Here is a 20,497-nt window from a genome sequence, read left to right as displayed (position 1 = left end):
CCCAGGACCCACAGGACTACCTCTGGTATCAACAAGGCTCAAATATATCATGTTCTGTGCCAATATTTCACAAGTTGGGCAGCTAATTAGAGACCTAAAATACAAAACACATGCACAAAAAGCTCATCATCTCTGCCTCCTATACAGAATTTGTTTCACTATGAGGGTGCCAGATCAATTTAAAACTTTTGTTGCTTCCTTCCTTCATAAGTCAAATGTCATCAGGTGAAATCTGACACCAGGGACAGTACAATGTTGACAAAGATAGTAAAATATTGATGCTAGTATCATATTTTTTGATGACCATAAATTTTATATAATTGTGAGCAATATTTTGATAAACTGTATGTTCAAAAATTTTAAAGCACTATCAGATTTGATAAGCTAGATCAATAAAAAATGTTTTAAGCTGCCACGTATTTTTTTCTAGGCACTGAACAAACAGTTAATTGTTCCAAGTCTGTCTGGGAGCCATTGCTTTGGGGTATTCCACATAATTTTAAAGAACCTTCAGAAGCTCACACATACCTTTGGGCATGCAGAACCAGGAGGCAGCACATCTAAACCACAAATGGAGAATATACTCCATATATGCATGTAAATTAAACCCTATAAAATAACATGGGCATTATAAAATTTGTGTTAAAACTGATAACAGCTTTACTGATTTACTGACAATGAAAATATATAGCATTTTTTTTCTGTCAGAGCATTTATCAACACTTGGCAACCCTGCACTAACTTGACATGTAAGATGATCAAAATGGATTATGTAATCTTTCCCATTCATTTCTATTGATTTTAGTTATGATAAAATTCATCAGTGTGCCTGGGAACGCTTAGGCTGAAAGGCTCTGGTAGATTAAAAAAAATAAATAAATAAGGAAAGGAAAAGAAAAAAGAATTCAACTGAGTTGTAATAGGATGAATGTAATTGTAGAATAGGATTGCACAAATATAGAAGTCATGCCCTAAAGGCTACAGCAACAAATTAATACAAATAATTCTGGCAGTCTTATAAAATTACATCTATCTCTGTAGATATTTCACTTTGTGCCATCAAAAATACAGTTTGTAAAAATATTTTCAAACTTTTTAAAAACTTCAACAGTAATCAAAGTTATCTGACTGCAAGTGACATCAAAATGCTAGCAAATGGACAATTTTAATCAGTTTTATTGATTCATGCTTCCAGTTCTTATTCAGTTAAAAACAAGGCACATTAAATACATCCTCTTATTGCTCTATAAATGCATGCAGCTCATTCTGTATATCAAAAGTAATAAATAATGGCCATAAAACACCAAGACAGTTATAAAAATGACAACCCAGCCTCAAACATAGTATTTAACAGTCCAATCTAGAACAATAACCTAACACAATACATAAAAGTGCCACATATGAAAACATGCAGTGTGTATATCCACTCTAGTACTGAGCTTACACTTGCTATTCTTTAAAAACATAGTAGGGCTTTTTCACTCCTTAAAAAAGGTTGACATGATGCAAACATTGCAAGTTATAGCATCATTGACTTTAATATTACATTCATATGCCAAAAATCTTTACAGATACATAAGAGAAAAATAACATCAATGATGACTCTTACAGTATATTTAGTAAAAGTGAGAATGAGTTTTTTTGTTGTACAAAAGAGGAAGCTACATATTTTGAAACAGACAAAGCAAAGCCAGAAACTGAAGCAGAACAGAGAGCATGCATTTAATAGCAGAAATCCTAAAGTTACACTCAGTATAAATTGATTGAAAGCAAGAATATTGCAAACAGCATGATGGATATGAGGCAGACAACCTTGGCTTAACAAATAATCCAGCATTATCATTATTGTTATGACTGTGGTGGGGGCTATTTAAAGGAGTATCCAACTCTCCAGCACAGATGGGGGTTCCTTCACCTGAATCCCCTCAAAGGCTCTTGAAATAAATCACTTGATAATAAAAGGCAATCCCTGCATACCCACCACGACCCCAACAGAATCAACTGATGTCAAGTTTATATGCAAAGGAAAAAAATTCTTTTGTGCTTGGAATGAATTTTAAAGAAGCTTATTCCCCCCTATTTCTTGTCTCCCTTTCTTAAATCAGGTAAAGAAGCTGTACAGGTTTAATTAAGAACTTATACAAAATGCTGGGGTGCTTTGTTCACAGTAACGGCTTGAAATCAGTTCATTTCCAAATTGAGTCTATGGGATTGGTGAAGGACTCTATGTTTTAGAAATCAGCAGATTTAAAGTAAAAGCAGAGATGCTCAGAAGAAGAAAAGTGTGCTTTTCTTTGTCCTTAAAGGAACTTCATTTATAGCAAAGCATGCACAAACAAGGCCTGTTTAACACACACAGATCTGACCCGGCCCTACTGTAATGGAATCAGGGAGGGTACAAGTCATCGTTATCTTGATCTAACTGGAAAGAGAAAGAGAGAAAAACAGAGAGAGAGAGTACAAATGTACCATATTGTGAATATCATCTGGGATATTTTAAAGGACAATTCATCTACCTATTAAGTGTCACTGGGTTCTAAACAATGAAATTTGTTATCCGGTTAGAAAACAAACACTAAGTTGTAAAGCCACAAGCTTTCATTTGCTTTAAAAAAATGAAAAAGCCAGTGTAAAAATTCACACTTTGAAAGAAGAAAGTTCACAGTGATACCTGGGAGCATCACTTGCTCTGTTTTAGGTTTTCCCTTAGGAAGTGGCAAGCATCTAAAACTTCATTTAAAAACAAAATGAGCTAAGATGCTGTCTTTCTTTGCAGTTTCTGTTTGTTTCAGAGGTGGTGGGTGGGTGCGTAGGTGAGTGAACCTCCAGTGTTTACATTGTGACATACAGGCTCAGAATCCACTTGAATAAGGCATAAAGCTACTCTGCAGTATTGACATAAATAAAAATAACAGCACAAAAGTGTTTTATGTGCCAGTTTAAAAAATAACTAAGACTTCAAGTCTGTGCAATAAAAACCTGCCGCGAAATGACGTGTTACATCTCCTATTAGATACAGAATCTGATGTTAAAAAAACAACAAAAAAGTAAGTAGGTAACTTGACAAGAGGAAGTACGATTAATAAATATTCAGATAACTAGTTAAAATGCCACCAAAATATAGCAAGAGCATCCCAAACTGCATTACTTGTTAAATTCAATACACACTGACTTTTGCTTTGGACTGTGTGTGTGTCAGGATCGGGGGTGGTGATTATTTTTCCATTTTTGTTTTTGGTTTACTGAGAATAGTTCCATGGAGTACAGAAGGGGAAAGACTTTAAGCAACCACGTTGACCTTGGAAACTGGTTTTGTGCCTTATTTTACATATAATTATAATTAAAGTTAACTAAAGTCTATTCTATCCTCCTACACTATGTTTGCAAGTACCCCCAAAAAAGATGGTAAGCTAGATTTGAAAATACTACATGCTTCAAAATTTAGGCTTCGGAATTGAATCTTTTGTTATATGTGAATATATAAAAACACATTTTTAACTTTTAAATGTATTACTACTGTAATAATTAGATAAATTTGGTCTCATTCCATTACATCCAAATTGCCACTTAAATGCTGGTTTTAAAGTAAGAAGAGCAAGGATCTTCCTGGCAACTGTATTAGTCAAAGAAAACCAGCAGTGACTGAAGAAAAAAATGAACTGCTGAGACGAAACTATCACTGTAACTCCCAGCAAATGTCAATGCTATCCTTATCTTCTACCTGTGATTCTGGAAGCTTTCAGAGTTTCTCTTTGGGACTTGCTCCTATAACCAGATCTACACTTTTCCTTCCCTCTCCAGTTAGCCAGTCATGCTCTACATATAAAAATGTGGAACAGCGTTTGCATGAGGAAGGTAGGACAAGCTGGAGGAAGATGGAGCTGAGAAATCTCCAGAAACACTATCATTTCAATAGGTAATTCTTTTTAATAACACAAGCTGTCTATATGCATGTCACAAAATTTCTCCAGCTTTTTTCAATTTTTGCCCAAATATTCTGTTTTTAGAACTCATTTAGAATAAAGGAATAAACAAACAGTGAATGTGTCACATCTAACAGGTCACAAAATAGATGCAAAACTAATGTGCATTGAAAATGAGAAAAAGAATAAAATACACTTAAAAGCTAGACTGAATGGCAAATACAAATAAAGTACAGCAAATAAAGCTGGCAAATACACCAATACCCTAAAGTTTTGGAATGTTTTCTAGTGTTAAAAAAGGCAGCTATCCACATTCATTATTTTAGGGTGGTTTCAGTCATCTCTGGTTGTTACATGGTGATTTGTCGTTCCTATGTTTGTTGGCTGTGGATTTACTGCCCAGACTCACAATCCTCCACAACTACGGTCCACTGGAATTGGAACTCTTCTGTCGAGGTTCTCTTCTGCAGTTTTCATTAGTATAGCAAGCCGGCTTCCAGATACCCTTCCTTTTTGAATAGCACTCATCAGCTTAAAGAGAAAATATGCAACAGATTCAGAACGCAGGCCAGCTTACTCTCTTCTTCATGGCATTATAATCGTTAGCATTACAGCAGACAGAGGTAATTAAGTGCTCCATCAAAAACCTTAACAAGTACTACAGCTCAGATAAGAAAAGTCTAATTTTTAAACATTTCCAAAAGAGGGGAAGAAGCAGGTATTTCACCACTGCTGCAAAAACTACATCCATCTAGTAAATTAGCCTGCCTCTAAAAGCAAATCTTAATGCATCTTTTTGTCTTTTAATGTGCTTAAGGCACTTTTATTATTATTATTTTTTTTTAGCAACTTCAAATATTGGATCTTTAATTCCATTTAAAATCTTAAAAAGGAATCTCAGGGATTGAACAAAGACAAACCATGACCTATATTTATCTACCCTTTTTTTAATGTTACTGTACTTGACAACTTCAAGTCCCCTAAATCCAAATTCCTTAAAGACTTTTTAACGTAATTTACATTTAATTCCTTGAAAATGGACCCAGAGATCTACCTTAAGAATTAAAAGCACTCCACAGCCCAGATTTTAGCTAATTCATTTTTATCCAATGGATAAAATCAGAATTAGTCTTGAAATTACATGCAGGCAGCGGGCAAAGGCCTTTAATCTGGAAGGCACTTTGCAATTATGAGCATAGGGATTTTTTTCCTTTTCAAGTTTGATGTGGTTTCAACTATTTGCTTTTCTTGATCTTACTTCCCTAATCTTTTTTATTTATTTTAAAAAGATTTAGCTATTCGTCATATGTATATACACACATGCACACATATATATATACACATTATATATATATGATGTATCTATGTATGTATGTAAATTCTCAAAATAATTTTAGGTTTATAGCTTTTAGCCTATAGATACACGTTGCTTAAAAAGAGCTCTGAATAAGAGTCAGAGACATCTGCTAAGGGGCTGGATCAGAATTTCATGACCTTATTAAAAGCTGTTTCACAAGCTATTGCTTATTAGAGATGGACTCCTACATGCAAAAGTGTCATTAAAACCCAGACTTAGAAATAAAGTCATATAACCACGAGATATCTATAGTGATCCTTCTGTGAAGATTATTAAAAATCGTATCTATATTCAAAAAATATATTTAATGGGATAAACATGGGCTCTTAGTCTGCAGAAGAGCAAAATGTTAAAAAAAAAAAAAACTCAAAAAAACCCTCCAAATATACTTTACATCTGAGGAATGGTGTAACATAAGGAATGCTGACATCTAAAGACAGAACAATTTATTGTTTATTGCTTTGTCTCTGATTCCAGGAAGACCTGCGAAGTTTATCAGAGCTAACACAACTGACAAAGCTAGAGGTTTTCTAAGCCATACACAGTATATGATGTGCCAACTTCCAAAAACTCAAAGTTTTCTTTAAACACTACATGTATCTAGAAACCATATTACAAGAAAAAAATAACATTTGGGTGTGAATGTATTTCATGAGGAATATGGTCAGCATTTTAAAGTTGAAAATTATACTGTGTATTTGTTCTTAGTAGAAACAAGAATAGTCCCTTTCATTTGGAATTGGACAAAAAATATTCAATTATTTAAAAAAAAAAACTCTACAAGAAAACCTGCAGATAGTTTAAATTATCTCCTGCTTTTAACTCAACCGCATTCAAGGAAATTACTTAAAACCTAAACCACATAGCATATTCATAAAATCAGATTCTTATTGTTTCTAAAGCGCCATGTCTTTCAACCCTAAATTCTGCTGTTTATTTACAACACATATGAAATGAAGCACAGGCCATTTCTTTGAAGAAAAGTTTTCTAACATTGTGAGGGCAACAATAAAATATTCTCCGGAAAAACTACACAAAAAATGCATTAAATGGTGCTTTAATTCCCAAGCATAAATTTTAAATTCAATTTAAAATGTGTATTTAGTTAAACAGTAAGCTAAAGAACCAAACATTCTTTTTTGTAATGCTGGACACAACCTGTGAAAATTTTCTGCATTTAGATTCAACAATGCTCTTATCTGCAGCTCATCTCCAGAGAGACAATTACCATTTCCTTTGCCTTGATCTTGTTTGTTTAACTTGACACAGTGAAGAAAGGGCTGACATTGACCAAAATCCCCAGCATTAATTTATTTCATGTTCAGCATTCATCATTGCCATGGTGCAAGCAAGACCTGGCATTCATTTGAAATACCTGCCCAAGAAGCACTACAGAAAAAAACCTAGCTGCTTGGAAACCCAATACATTCTTCATATGATCAGAGTCATATGGACAGCTAGAAATAATGTATGGGTTTGTTGAAATTTCTTTTAAGAAACAATATGTGGCATCCAGTTTGAAGTTAAAGTAACAAAATTTATTTCCTGCATGACTACAAAGATGAAACAACAGAGCCTTGAATAAATTAACAATTGGAAATGGAAATATTTAAATTATATGGTCTCGACCCCAAAGTACAAGTTTCCTTCCTTATGTTTTTCTAGTTCTTTATAATGCCAGAATCTAATCACTAACTTCTCAAATGAATATGATTCATTAGTGAATGGAACCATACTTTTTAAAAATTTTCTACATAAAAGACTAGAAATCTTGTGTTGCCTCTTATGAAGTAGAGGAAAAGAAAAAGTAAGTAAAAGAAAAGTAAGTAAAAGAAAAAGGTCCAGCGGTGATACGCCACGGCGTATGTCTTTAAAAAGCATGCTTCATATTCAACCCTTTATGATAAATAACTTGGATTTAATCTAAATTGCCCAACATAACGGAATGTTTCTTATACAATAAAAGGAAAAGAACATGCACCACAGTACAGCCTTACACTTGAGGGCAGACATATCAACCTCTGCTGGCTTCGAGCTTTCTTCTTCAGAATAATCTGACAATTGTGTGGACTTAAATATCCATTCTTGAACAGGCATTTACGATCATGACAAACAAAAGATAAAAGCAAATATCCTTGTTTCTTTCACCACAACTTACCTGCAAAAATTCATTGAGTTCAACCTGTCCATTTTTATTCAAATCGACTTCATTTAGAATTTCATGGAGTGTATTTTCATCCATTTGGACATTGATACTCTAAGTAAAAGAAAAGCACAGAATGATAGTTTGATTAAAAATTATGCATATTCTTTGGCTGGGCAAGGTGGCTCACGCCTGTAATCCCAGCACTTTGGGAGGCCAAGGCGGGCAGCTCAGTTGAGGTCAGGAGTTCGAGACCAGCCTGGCCAACATGGTGAAACCCCATCTCTGCAAAAAGTATTTTAAAAATTAGACAGGCATGGTGGCACGCACTTGTAGTCCCAGCTACTCTGGAGGCTGAGGCAGGAGAACCCCTTGAACCCAGGAAGAGGAAGTTATGGTGAGCTGAGATCGTGCAACACACAGCACTCCAGCCTGGGAAACAGAGTGAGACTCTGTCTCAAAACCTGGGCAACAGAGTGAGACTCTGTCTCAAAACAAAAAGAAAAAAAATTATGCATATGCTTTTACTAACATTACTAATCTTTTAAAAATTATAATAAAAATATTACTTGTAGAAAACACTAGATGAGAAAAACATCTAATATCTTTACATTCTTCTAGTATCAGAGGCTGACATCGAACCAAAGAAAATTACCTCTAATACACGCTGAACATCAACAATGGTAATAAAGCCTTTCTTGTCTGCATCAAACTTATGAAATCTCTTCTTATACCTGGAACACAAGATTAAATAATGGAAAAATATACTTACATAGGCCAACAAAAAAAAGAGAGAAAAAGATAGACACTTATTGTAAGTACCTGTCAATGTCTGAAGGCAGTAGGCTAATTTCAGAGCGATCCGTTAACTGTTCTGATCGAGATTTATAGCCCATTTCATAATATAGAAACTTCCTGGCTGTTTCAAGTTGTTCCTAGAACAGAGATACACACAAAGTTCAAAGATACGTGGAAAGCATTACTGATTTTTCTTCCTTTACTGTTGATCTTCATAAAATGAAGTTGATCCTCACTTATCTAACCAGCACAATTTTTTTATTTCTTCCAGTTTCATTGAAGTATAATTTATATTGAATAAAATGTACCTGCTACCATGATTAAGATCTACAGCATCTCCATCACTCTAAAACTTTCCTCATGTCCATTTGCAGCTGATCCATTCCCATGATCTCTCGACACAGGCAAACACTGACTGCCTTCTTGTCACCAGAGTTTGCCTTTTCTGGAATTTCTTATAAAAGGTTTCATATAGTACGTAGTCTTCTGTTTGACTGCTTTCACATAGGATAGTAATTCTGAGATTCATTCATGTTGCTGCATGTTTTAATATTTTGTTTTTTTACTGCTGAATATTCTTACACAGAAATTAACCAGCAAAATCTACAGGATCAAATTCTTGTAGTTCAGTGACAAAGAAAGTAATTAAAGGTGAAGATATCTTGGATTTGAACAACTTGGATTTGGACAAACCCAAGATAACTTGGATTTGTCACTATAATGTGACATGAAGTACGAAGGTATATCTCATGAGATTAGCTGTGCTGAGATTTTGCCACTGAGATTCTGATACTTAGGTGAAGTTACAGAGTCATGAGAAGAAATGAGCTATCCTCAAGTTATTCTTCCTGTTTTCAATGTCCCCAGTGTCAATTAATACTAACTGCTGCTGCAAATATTGTCTTTCTTAGTTTTCAACACGTCACTCTCCCATCTAAAAACTTCCGAAATGACTTCATTGTAGCGTATATTGTTCACAAATCTCTTTCCTCATATATATGTTATGTTACACACACACACACACATTCTCCGCCACACATACACTTCTCAACTGTATTGATGTGAGCTGGCCATGTGACTTATTTGGCCAGTGGAACATGAATAGGTATGATATATGCTACTTTTGAGTAAAAGCTTTCATGGTAACTTTATAGGTTTGCTTAGCCTCTTACTCCTGTGCCATAAGAAGGGCACATCTCAGATGAGATCTGAAGCCAATCTAGAATGCGGAGAAGAGCCACAGCAGCTAACATGCAGCCTTCATGTAATGTGAGGGAAGAAGAAATGCTTGCTGCGATGAACCACTCAGAGTTTGAAATTGACTGTTACTGAGTATAACCTAGAACAAGTCTTAAATTCCCCAACTTCCTATCAAAGGATCTTGTGAACTCAATGGTTCCCAAATTCTGGTCTGAAGAACAGTGCCAGTGTGAAGTTAAATGAAGAAAATGAAACAATGACACATACACTTGCATGAAATGTGTTTATACGTGTTTGGTTATGTCGGTGATAAGACCCCTTACTGATTTTTCTTGAGGACATAAACTTTTTTTCTGGGACAGTGTCTTGCTCAGTCGCCCAGACTGGAGTGTAGGAGCACAATCATGGCTCACTGCAGCCTCTACCTTGCAGGCTCAATCCTCCCACTTCAGCCTCCCAAGTGGCTGGGATTACAGGCACATGCCACCATGCCTGGCTAATTTTTTATTATTATTATTATTTGTAGAGATGGAGTCTCCCTATGTTGCCTAAGCTGGTCTTGAACTACTGGGCTCAAGTGATTCTCCTGCCTCAGCTTCCCAAAGTGCTGGGATTACAGACATGAAGCACTGTGCCCAGCCATCAGTTGTTTTTTCTGACATGATTCCTTTCCTGCTTTCCTTTGTCTTAGGAAATAAATACTAGAAATATTCTTCCTTCATGTTCTTAAATAACAAAATAAAAAATTATCAATGTGAAATAATTCTCTCAGCTTAAAAAAATAAATTTAAAATGTGTGTGTTTGTGTGTGTGTGTGTGTACATGCGTATCTCATACACAAAACTTGTCTGTGAAGTCTCCATCGCCAAGGGCATTTTTTGCTGGCAGATTTTTCACAAGAAAATCCACCAGTTTTCATAAATAAAATTATTTTGCTGTTCCACTGCTTTTACCCAGCATTTTCTACACAACGTGTTCAAAATCCATCTCCTTGGAAATGCCACCTCTGATGCTTCCCTGCAAAAACAATTTCTTTCTCAATTTATGGCCCTTCATTGTGTATGTAATTTATCTATACTCCATCAAGCAAGGAATTATGGAATTTCAAAGCGGGAAGATATTTTTTCATAAACGGTACTCAATGTACTTCCCTTACCCCACATTTCCTTTATAACAGTCCAAAAATGGAAGAACAAAGCCTTTGTCTAAACAACTCTAGCATTGGGGAGGTAACTTAATACTGCTGAAAGTTGCTTCCAATTATTAGAAGGTTTTACAGTGAGATTAAATCCACCTCCTTGAAATTCTTCCAGTTTTGGGGGGATTAACAAATCTTTCCCACAGTAGAATAAACCTAATGTGTTTTTTTTTCTGTATCACAGTTTAATAAGTATTTAAAGATAGTATCATGTGCTTTCCTCCTTAAGAGTTTTCTTTTAGTCTAGAACTACTATATAAAACATTATTTCAAATCCCTAGACCATGTTGTATAATTTCTTCCAGACCACAACCGGTTTGTCATATAATACAATTATCAGAACAAAATACAACACTGCAACAGAGATCTGGCAAGTACCTAGAAGGGAGTAACTATCAGCGTCATCAATCTAGATATATGATTTCTATTAATGCAGCTTAAGATTGCAATTGGATTTGGGGGCAGCCATGGTCCACTGTTAACGGCTATGCATTCACAGTTAACTAAAACCATATTTCTTTTTCACATGTGCTATTGTTAAGCCTTGTCAAATCTATCTTGAATGGATGGAGTTGTTTTCCTACCTAATGTAAGGTTTGCCATTTATCTCTATTAAATTATATCTAATGAAATTTCATCCATTGTTTCAATCCATCATCAAACATTCACTCTCCCTCTGGTATCTTGCTATTGGTACATCAAAGATGCATGCCATCAACACTGTAATTTAACCATTTGAATCAAGGTAGACTAGGTCAAGATCTAGGACAAGGTGCTTATGACTTACTACCAGAGACCTCTTCTGAGGGCAACACTGTCATTTAACTGGTTATAAATCTACCAATTTTACAGATATCATATGGGGCTTTCTAAAATGCTTTATAGAATCAAAATTCCCTAATCTAGCCATCTGCTTGCTCTATCTAAAAAGGAAATGAGGACCGTGTGTGATGGCTCATGCCTATGATCCCAGCACTTTGGGAGGCTGAAGCAGGTGGATCACATGAGCCCAGGAGTTTGAGACCAGCCTGGACAGCATGGCAAAACCATGTATCTACAAAAAATATTTTTAAAGTTAGTTGGGCATGGTGGTGCATGCCTGTAGTCCCAGGTACTTGGGAAGCTAAGGTGGGAGAATCACCTGAGCCTGGGAGTTTGAGGCTGTACTGAGCCATGATCACATCGCTGCACTCCAGCCTCGGCAACATAGCAAGACCTTGTCTCAAAAAAAAAAAAAAAGGAGATATCTGAAATGATTTTGCCATTTTGCCTAAATGATTCCTTACTAGCTTCTGTGATCACTATTTCTTGATAAATGCTGATTAAAAAAAAAACTTAAAATGTCACAATCTAGAAAACCATGCAAGATCAATGCCAAGACCATTAGTTTCTAGGTTGCAAACTATATTTTTCTTTCCTCTCATTTTTGAAATTTGGTATTACATTCGCCCATTCTGTCTTCTGGTTCCATTCCCCATTCCTGTTTCCTACAGTAGTTTAAAGTCGAACAGTAAGCTGATCCCAAGCAAGAGAATCTTAACTGCAAATTCTCTGAGTACTCTAAGGTATAATTTTTCTAGACTGGCATAAAACTCATTCAGAGTAGCCTCCTATTTCAATATCTATTCGTTCTTACCAATATTTATATTTTGCTCTTTTCACACATAAAAATAGGGAGAGAAAAGGAAAAAGATATTGATAGTAAATTATAAATTGAATAGTTCTCCTTACTCTCCAGCATTGAAGAATATGATGCCTGTCACCTTAAGCAATGATCTAGATTAGGTCTTACTTGCTTTTGTTTTTTTCTTCAATTTTTAAACATTACATTTGGTGCCCTGAGTATTTTTTCCCCAACACTCAAACAACACCTGACACTACTCATATACATCCACATTATTCCTGATATCACTCCTTCCATTTTTGAGCACTTGGCTTCTATCTGTTTTACCTTTGGTATTTATCAGCTTGCTTTAATCAGTCACTCAAAGTCTTCACATGCCTCCCCTTTTTCCTCCTCATTGGAATCAATTTTGAAAAAAAACTGTATTTTTGTGAGACTCTCAGTCTACTTAAATGTCTTCTCTTTATAGTCTCTGAATGAAAAATGAATCTTTTGTCTGAACATGATAAAATCCATTTTGTCAAATCGTATAGGGCAGCATTTCCCAAAATATGTTCTAAGTACTAGCCCCCTTCCTACCCAGTTCTACCAAAAAGTGAGAGTTGGGTCTGTCTCCAAATAAGTTCCTTTTTGGAAACTGAAAACATACATAACCATTTTAAAGGTTCTAATTGCAATTGCACTAAAGGAAGTGCTTTTATTTGTTTAACTCAGAATTTCTCACACTCTTTTGACCATTTAGTCATCTTTTCACATATATTAATTTGTACCCTGCATAACACCATTTGGCAATTTTTTTTCTCTAAATGTTCCTGCCAACTATTCTAACAATCCCCAACTCCCCAAGACATTGCCTTCTTCCTTAATCAGTTCTTCCAAGTTGGTTGGATTTTGGTCTTGAGTAACAGTTTCTCGAAATATTTCTTCAAATTTTGGAAAATACGCATAAATGTCAGAGCTGTACATGTGTTATAACAACCCAATTAGATTTTAAGATCTTAAAACTATGAGCTATTTAGTATTCTCCTAAAATATTTGGGGCAATGTTCAGTATACAAGCCACTCATTAAGTATTGACTGGTAAAAACAAGCACAATTCATCTACAGAGAGTTATTTATCACCTTGTTCCTCTTTCACTTTTGCAGGTTAAATAATCCCAATGCTTTTAACCTTTTCTCAGAAGTCCAACTTTCTAACCTTTTAATTCTTTTTCCCCCTCTCCTTGTTCTCTCTGGACTGTCCATAGCTCTCATTAATACTCCTACATCTCAGATACTGAGTAATAGCTTTAGATCTTTATTTATGTTACTTTGTTAAGGGGGATGGGAGAGTATTTCTGAGCACATAAATCTGTTCATAAAATATGAACTGAAGTTAAATCTAGCTTCCTTGGTAGGGCCAAACACAACCAGTTTACAGAATTTTCTTCCTCCTTCCTACCTCCTACAGCCTGAATTCCTAGCATAAAATATGTTCCTGCATATTCAAATCATTCCAACCATAATTTTTGGAAGAACACATCATCCCCAATCCTTCTATATGGTAAAAGGACTGACAGAAGCACAGGAGTAAGTTTCATTCCTGTGCTGCCTCTGTACAAAGCTTTAGCTAATCAAACTAAAGCTCAAGACTTCAATAGCTATAAACCAGTACAGCTAATGCAGACGCAGCAAGACAGGATCGAGAAAGCTTATGATCTAGGATCAGAATACCTGGTTTCAATCTCTGCTCTACAATTGACTGTTGGTATAAACTCTGAAAAGAGTCTTACTCTGTGAACCTGTTTTCTCAGCTATAAAATTTTATCCCTGTCAGAGACATGATCAGGATTAAGAAACTCCTAAAATCAAACCCTTTTCTCCCACATTTCCCAGGTGACTCTGATATGTAACCATCTTTGGAAATCTATACCAGAATGAGAATACTTTAAAAACAGACCATGTGACCAATGCTTTCCTTGCACTGTCAGCATGTATCATGGATGCCCAATAATGTTCATTCACTCATGCCATGGGAGAACACAGCAATACAATGTCAGTCTATAAACTAGGACACAGGCCCCCACCAGATCCCAAATCTGCTGATGCCTTGATCTTGGATTTCCCAGCCTCTAGAACCATGAGAAATAAATGTTTGTTGTTTAAGCCACCCAGTCTATGGTATTTCTGTTATAGCAGCCCAAATGAATTAAGATATACTTTCTTACCAAAACTCCCTCTTGCATCTTCTTACACCTCATCTAGCCTCATTAGCTATTATTTTCCCTTTTTCCTGGATTCTTCCTTATATCCTATGCTTCTAAACTTTGGTATTCTCCAGTGCCTGGCCTTTGGACTATTTTCGTTATTTGACTACATTAACTCCCTATATAATCTCACCCAGTCTCATGGCTTAAATATCAACTCAACTTTATATCTCTAGCCCAAGCCTTCCCTTTGAATTTCACACTGACATATCCAATGATCAGGATTTGTATTAATAAACTGAACTCTGAAGTTGTTAAAGAGGGGACACCAGTTTAGGGGAGGGAAGCTATTGCGGTAATCCATGTAACAGACACCGGTAACCTGAATCAGGGTGATGGCAGTTGGATGTGTTGTGTTAAGAAATGGTTGAATTCACTTCAACACAAGTGTTTGTTAAAAAAATTTAAAAATAAAATAATTTTTTAAATGAAAGGGTTGAATTCAAACTGTTATTTAAACAAATATGGTATGATTTGCTGATGGATTTAGGTAGGGTGTAAGAGAATGCATAAAGTATGATACTATTGTTTAGGCTTGAGTAACTGAAGGATAGCTATTTATGACATGGAAGAGTCTACAGGAGTAGTAGTTTTGGGGAGGTAAGAGGAGATCCAAGAGAGGTGGTGTTCCAGAAAGCAAAATATTGTTCAAGAAGGAGGGGGGAATCAATTGTGCCAAATGCTGCTAATTGGCCAAGTAAAACAAGGACTGAAAGTTAACAAATTTATTGAGTAACATGGAGGTTACTGGTGAGATTGACCACAGCTAATGTAGCAAAGTGGTGGCAAAAGTGCCTAAATGAAATGGATTCAAGAGATCCTGAGGGAAAGGAACAGAGCCCAATGAATATAGGAAGTATTTTATGAATATATAAAAATGATTCATTACCCTCTGCATATCAAAATAGTTGGGTTCATTAAAAAAACATACAGATCTACTTAGCCTAACCCTGTATGTTTGTGTCCGTGTATATGTATGTGTTGTGCATGTGTGTATGTGTGTGTGTGTGTGTGTATGCATCTGAGCATCACCGGCTTTTAAAATTTGGAATATAAATATAAAATCTCAATTGACACAAATGATACGCATTTAGTGCTCAGGCAGAAAAACCACACTTCTTACGAAAGGCACATTAGCAGGAGTGTGCCTCTCACTGATTATGTTCCAAGAGTGTTTTCAATGAAAACTAGAAAAGGTTCCATACTACAATCATTATTATCTTTCTTTTTCAGGAATTATGACCACAAATTTATGAGCATTTTCTACAAAAGATTTTCCATAAACAACTAAATTTTGGTACAAGAGTATCTTTCCATTTTCCTAAGGCCTAACAATATTAAACACTACACACAGAAAAACTGGTAAGAAATCTAAGGTTATCATCAAAAACTATGCTAGCTTCTACTAACAAATTAAGCCATTCCACGTTTACAATAGGAATTGTGGTTTTAAAGACTTCTATATAATACCTGCTTCTTATGATCATCCCAATTCAGTTCCCTGCCCATCAGTTCAACAATCCTGGGTAGGGCTTCCTCTGCTGCCTGGACATTTAGAAAGGCCAGGCGAGTACGACGTGAAATCATATCCACAGCAGTGCAGGCATACTCTTTAATCCCATATTTCACCTGAGTTTGAATTAAAGAAAAATTATTAGTTGACACCCTTCTTTAGAAAATGAGAAATGAAGTTTCATTAAAAAAATAATAAATGTGTGCTTCAGAAAGGTAACATTTTTCTTTATACTCTCTGGTCCTCCAGCAGGCATGAGACAAACAGTGGCACCACACAAGTTTTCCATCTGCCTGCCAAAGGAGGTTTGGAAAATGGCAAAAATTGGACAAGAGTTGATGCCTTTTTCCTGAATAGAACCTGGCATAAACATGCAAATTGCATCACTTCTCATTAACCATCCACAGTCATCACTTACCTCTCTATGCTTATACATAATGTAGATTTTAATTTACATAGCTGACTAGGAAAAGGACGAGTGTCAAAAAGTTATGATCTCACCTCTTCAGTCTGTATAGTTTTTTGTCTTAGAGTAACCAGAATATAGGAACCCTGAATTCAATCAAGAAGTAAATGTTCACTGGACATCGATATTTTAAGACACAGTGAATTACAAATAAATACAAAGCCTGGTCTCTGATTTCACAAAACTGGAAAGCTTGATGGGAAACAAGACCTACATCTTTGAGAAACTGTCACAACAAGATATGTAGGTAGGACATGAGTGGTGCAAACTTAAAGAGCTGCAAATGCACAAAAGGGACAACTGTGAATTAACACGTTTAGAGATAGTTTGATGGAGAAAAAAGAAATCTATATTTTATATTGTTATTATTACCACTATCAATGTCACTTCAGAGTTAAGATTAAAATTTTATAAATAAAAGGATCTGTATTGGAAAGACATAGTAGTCATGGTTTTAGCTGACACATGTGCATTAAAACTCAGCTACATATAATTTTCAAAGAAGACGAATGAACAGATAAATGGTATCCCATGGCGGACATGAAATTCCTATGTGATCATTCACATACCTCTGCTTCAATATATGGAAATTCTGACACAAGACGTACTCCAACAATAGGCCACCTTTTGCCAGTCACACTTGCCATTTTGGCCACCTCAAAGGCCTTATCACCATAGGTGGCGGCAAGATGCTGTGCCACCTAGAGAAATAAAGCTGCGTTAGGCAGGCACTTTGAATATCAATACCTTCTAGGCACAAAGCAAAAAGCACACATGCTTATCTTGTCAGTTTTCTTACAGCCTGTAACTAATAGCTCTCGGAGAGTATTAGATTTTGATTTTGTGGGAGGAAACCACTTGGGCTTCGAATGCTTAGGCCAGCACTAACTCTCTTACACATGCATCACTGTATCAATGACTGATGAAGCTTCAGCCTCATTTTGCTCCTGATATCACTTCTGAAGAACAGCCTTCTTCGTGCCTGAGACAGAATTTGGGATGTCCTATACACTAGAAACAAACCAAATAAACTCCACGTTTTAATAAAACACATTTCATAAAGTGTACATTGCTTGTTGGGCAAGTAAAGCAAAGTGAGATCATCTTTTTTTCCTTCCACAGTAGACTGGCAGAAATGTATTCAGCAAAAGGAAATGTCAATCAGGGAGATCTGATTGCTGCCAGTTCTGTTACTGGCAACAGTGAGAGATTAGGTAAAGAGTAAGATGATGTGGCAATGCACACTCACCTCACTTTCAAGTCCATAATCCTGGACAAGCCTAATGTAGAGTGTGGGGCTCCAATCTTTACCCCCTTGAAGGAAAAGCCCAACTGTTCTACTTGGTCCTGCTTTTAAATTATGAGTTTTGATAGCAGCATTTATGGTATCTTCTGCCATAGACCGATAAGTTGTCCACTTTCCACCTACAAAGAAATTGACAGACAATTCATTAGGTTGCCACCACTTATTTTTCTTATAATTAACCATTTATCAACTTATCAATAACAAAATTTTCCTGTTGTTTGTAACAAACATGGGATTGTGTAAAACTTTACTCAGAATTAAAAAAAAAAAAATGCTTGTTCAATAAAGTTAAAAGAGATTCTGGCAGGACAATTTAAGTCAAATTTGTATCTAAAGCACATCCAAATTACAAGACAGAAAGCCAGGTGTAGTGACTCATGCCTGTAATCCCAACACTTTGGGAGGCTGAGGTGGGAGAATCACCTTAGCCCAGGAGTTCAAGACCCTCCTGGGCATCATGGTGAGACCCTGTCCCTATAACAAAAAAAAAAGAAAAGAAAATAACAAGGTAGTACCTCATACCTGCTATAGTAATAAGGCCACTCTCACTGATATCAACAACGTGATTTCGGGAGATAGACTGGGTATCTGCAGATTTGGGGTCTGTAACAAGAGGACGGATACCACTCCATGCTGCCAGGACGTCCCCTCTTCTCACTGGTAGGAATCAATGCCAAGCATTATGAACATCGCTCAAAAATATTTCGATAAAAATATTAAACAGTCAATAAAAAGAGTTCAGTGACAGGAATACACATATATGCACTTTAAAAAGGAGAGAAAGCATAAAGATGAGAACTAAGTTGTGGATAGGTGCAAGAAAAACTCATAAAGAATTATTCTGTTACAAAGATAATTTCCATGAAAAAGTAAAGAACTTTGGAAATCACTGACATTGATACCACAGAGGAAGCAAAAGAGGCAAATGTTAGCAACCTTCCAGCTGAAGCAACCTGGAGCAGTTAGAAAAACAAGAAAGAAAAAAAAAGCAGAAACAATCAAAACCAATCCTAAAGATGCATGAATTGTTAAATTTCCTTCTAGAATACATCTTCCTGTCTCTTCTCAGGGAAAACAAAGATCCTTATTAAATTAAACAAACCTGTAACAGGATATTATATTTTCTCCCCTCATCAAAACCATCCTCTTCCTGAGTGTTTACAGCAGGCCTACCACTGTGCAAAGCACTTGACATAGACATCTCATTTAATCTCACAAAGCCCAATAGCAATGGTTATTATTATTCTCACCATACAGATCAGAAAACAGATGAACGCAAACATTTAACAAACCAAGTTGGGCAACAAACCTGGCCAAGGCAAATATCTTATATATGGTAAAAAAAAAAAAAAAAAAAAAAAAAAAAAAAAGCATCAGAACCTTCTTCTTTCTGAGCTTAAGGTCCATATTCTTACCTCTTAAATTGTACTCTCTCTCAACTTCTGACAACTTCCATACTCTGCCTTTTTTCTTTTCTCATCCCATTATCTTTAGCACTGACACAGAAACAGGTATACTGGCTTCTCCCAGTAGGTACATTATACTTGAGTTATATTGTATGGAAGTTCTTTCAATACTCAAGATGCCATGAAAATATCTTTACTATCTCTGTCAAAATACAATGCCCAACTATATCCAGGCTGATTAAGTTTATTATTAGAATTAGACAGCTGTTGAACAGCACTCATTACTAACCTAAAAATGACTAAAGAGAGACGGTGAGCTATGCTTCTGGTCTTTCAGGTACAAGGGCAAGACCCAAGGGCAGAATTTTCAGAATCTGCCCTTCTTCATGTAGACCAGCTTCAGGAATGGCTTAGCTACGGCAGCTGACTATGGGCAGGAGACTGAAAGTTGCCTGATGATATAGACTACCGGGAAATGAATGCCTACCTGGTCCTGCTGCATTTATTGTGATAAATCATCTAATCCATCACTGGATAACAGAAACATGAGTATAACTGTGCTTCAACTGGGACTTGGGGTCATGAGTGCCCTCCTTCTTCATCATACTCCCAGCTATTACCCATGTTGATAAAAAATTGACTGTATATAGTCTTGAAAACTTCAAGATAATGGGAAAACTGGATCTCCACATGTGAAAGAATGAAGGTGGACCCTTACCTTATATCATATACAAAAATTAACTCATAATGCATCAAAGACCTAAACATAAGAGCTAAAACTATAAAACTCAGAAGAAAATATATAAGAAGAGCTTTATGACACTAGATTTGTCAATAATTCATGGATGCGACATCAAAAGCACAGGCAACAAAAGAAAACAACAGATAAAACACACTTCATCAATATTAAAAAGAGACTATTAACAGAATGAATAGGTACCTCATAGAATAGAGAAAACATCTGCAAATCATATACTGATAAGAATATATCATATAGGCAGAACATATGAGAAATCCCTAAAATGCAACAACAAAAAGCAAACAACTTGAATTAAAAAACGAAAAAGGTACTTTAATAAATATTTCTCCAAAAAAGATATACAAATATCCAATGAGCACATTAAAAGATACTAAACATCACTAATGATTCGGGAAATGCAAATGAAAACCACAATGAGATACCACTTCACACCCATTAAAATGGATATTATCGAACAAAAACAAAACAAAACAGAAAATAACAAATACTGGTGAAGACGTGGAGAAACTGAACCCCTTGTACACTGCTGGTTAGAAGGTAAAATGCTGCAGCTACTA

At 35.8% G+C, this 20,497-nt stretch overlaps 1 protein-coding gene across 7 annotated transcripts in view; it reads right to left on the bottom strand.

Annotated features, from left to right (window-relative positions):
• Window positions 1–914: 914 nt before the first annotated feature.
• The window catches only part of GPD2 (glycerol-3-phosphate dehydrogenase 2), a 149,162-nt gene continuing 129,579 nt past the window's right edge, over window positions 915–20,497 (bottom strand). For 6 of the 7 annotated variants that reach the window (XM_003907492.5, XM_003907491.5, XM_009182259.4 and 3 more), the window contains 8 exons: window positions 18,297–18,431; window positions 17,718–17,893; window positions 17,038–17,169; window positions 15,960–16,118; window positions 8,246–8,358; window positions 8,079–8,157; window positions 7,439–7,537; window positions 915–4,454 (listed from right to left, as the gene is read on the bottom strand). In XM_003907492.5, coding sequence (XP_003907541.1) covers window positions 4,329–4,454; window positions 7,439–7,537; window positions 8,079–8,157; window positions 8,246–8,358; window positions 15,960–16,118; window positions 17,038–17,169; window positions 17,718–17,893; window positions 18,297–18,431 — 1,019 coding nt within the window. In that variant the 3' untranslated portion in view covers window positions 915–4,328. The remainder of the gene's footprint in view (window positions 4,455–7,438; window positions 7,538–8,078; window positions 8,158–8,245; window positions 8,359–15,959; window positions 16,119–17,037; window positions 17,170–17,717; window positions 17,894–18,296; window positions 18,432–20,497) is intronic. The other variant, XM_017946541.3, reaches the window with a different exon arrangement.

This window comes from Papio anubis, chromosome 10 (assembly GCF_008728515.1).
Source record: "Papio anubis isolate 15944 chromosome 10, Panubis1.0, whole genome shotgun sequence".
NCBI lineage: Eukaryota > Metazoa > Chordata > Mammalia > Primates > Cercopithecidae > Papio > Papio anubis.
This window is presented reverse-complemented; position numbering and strand designations above follow the sequence as displayed.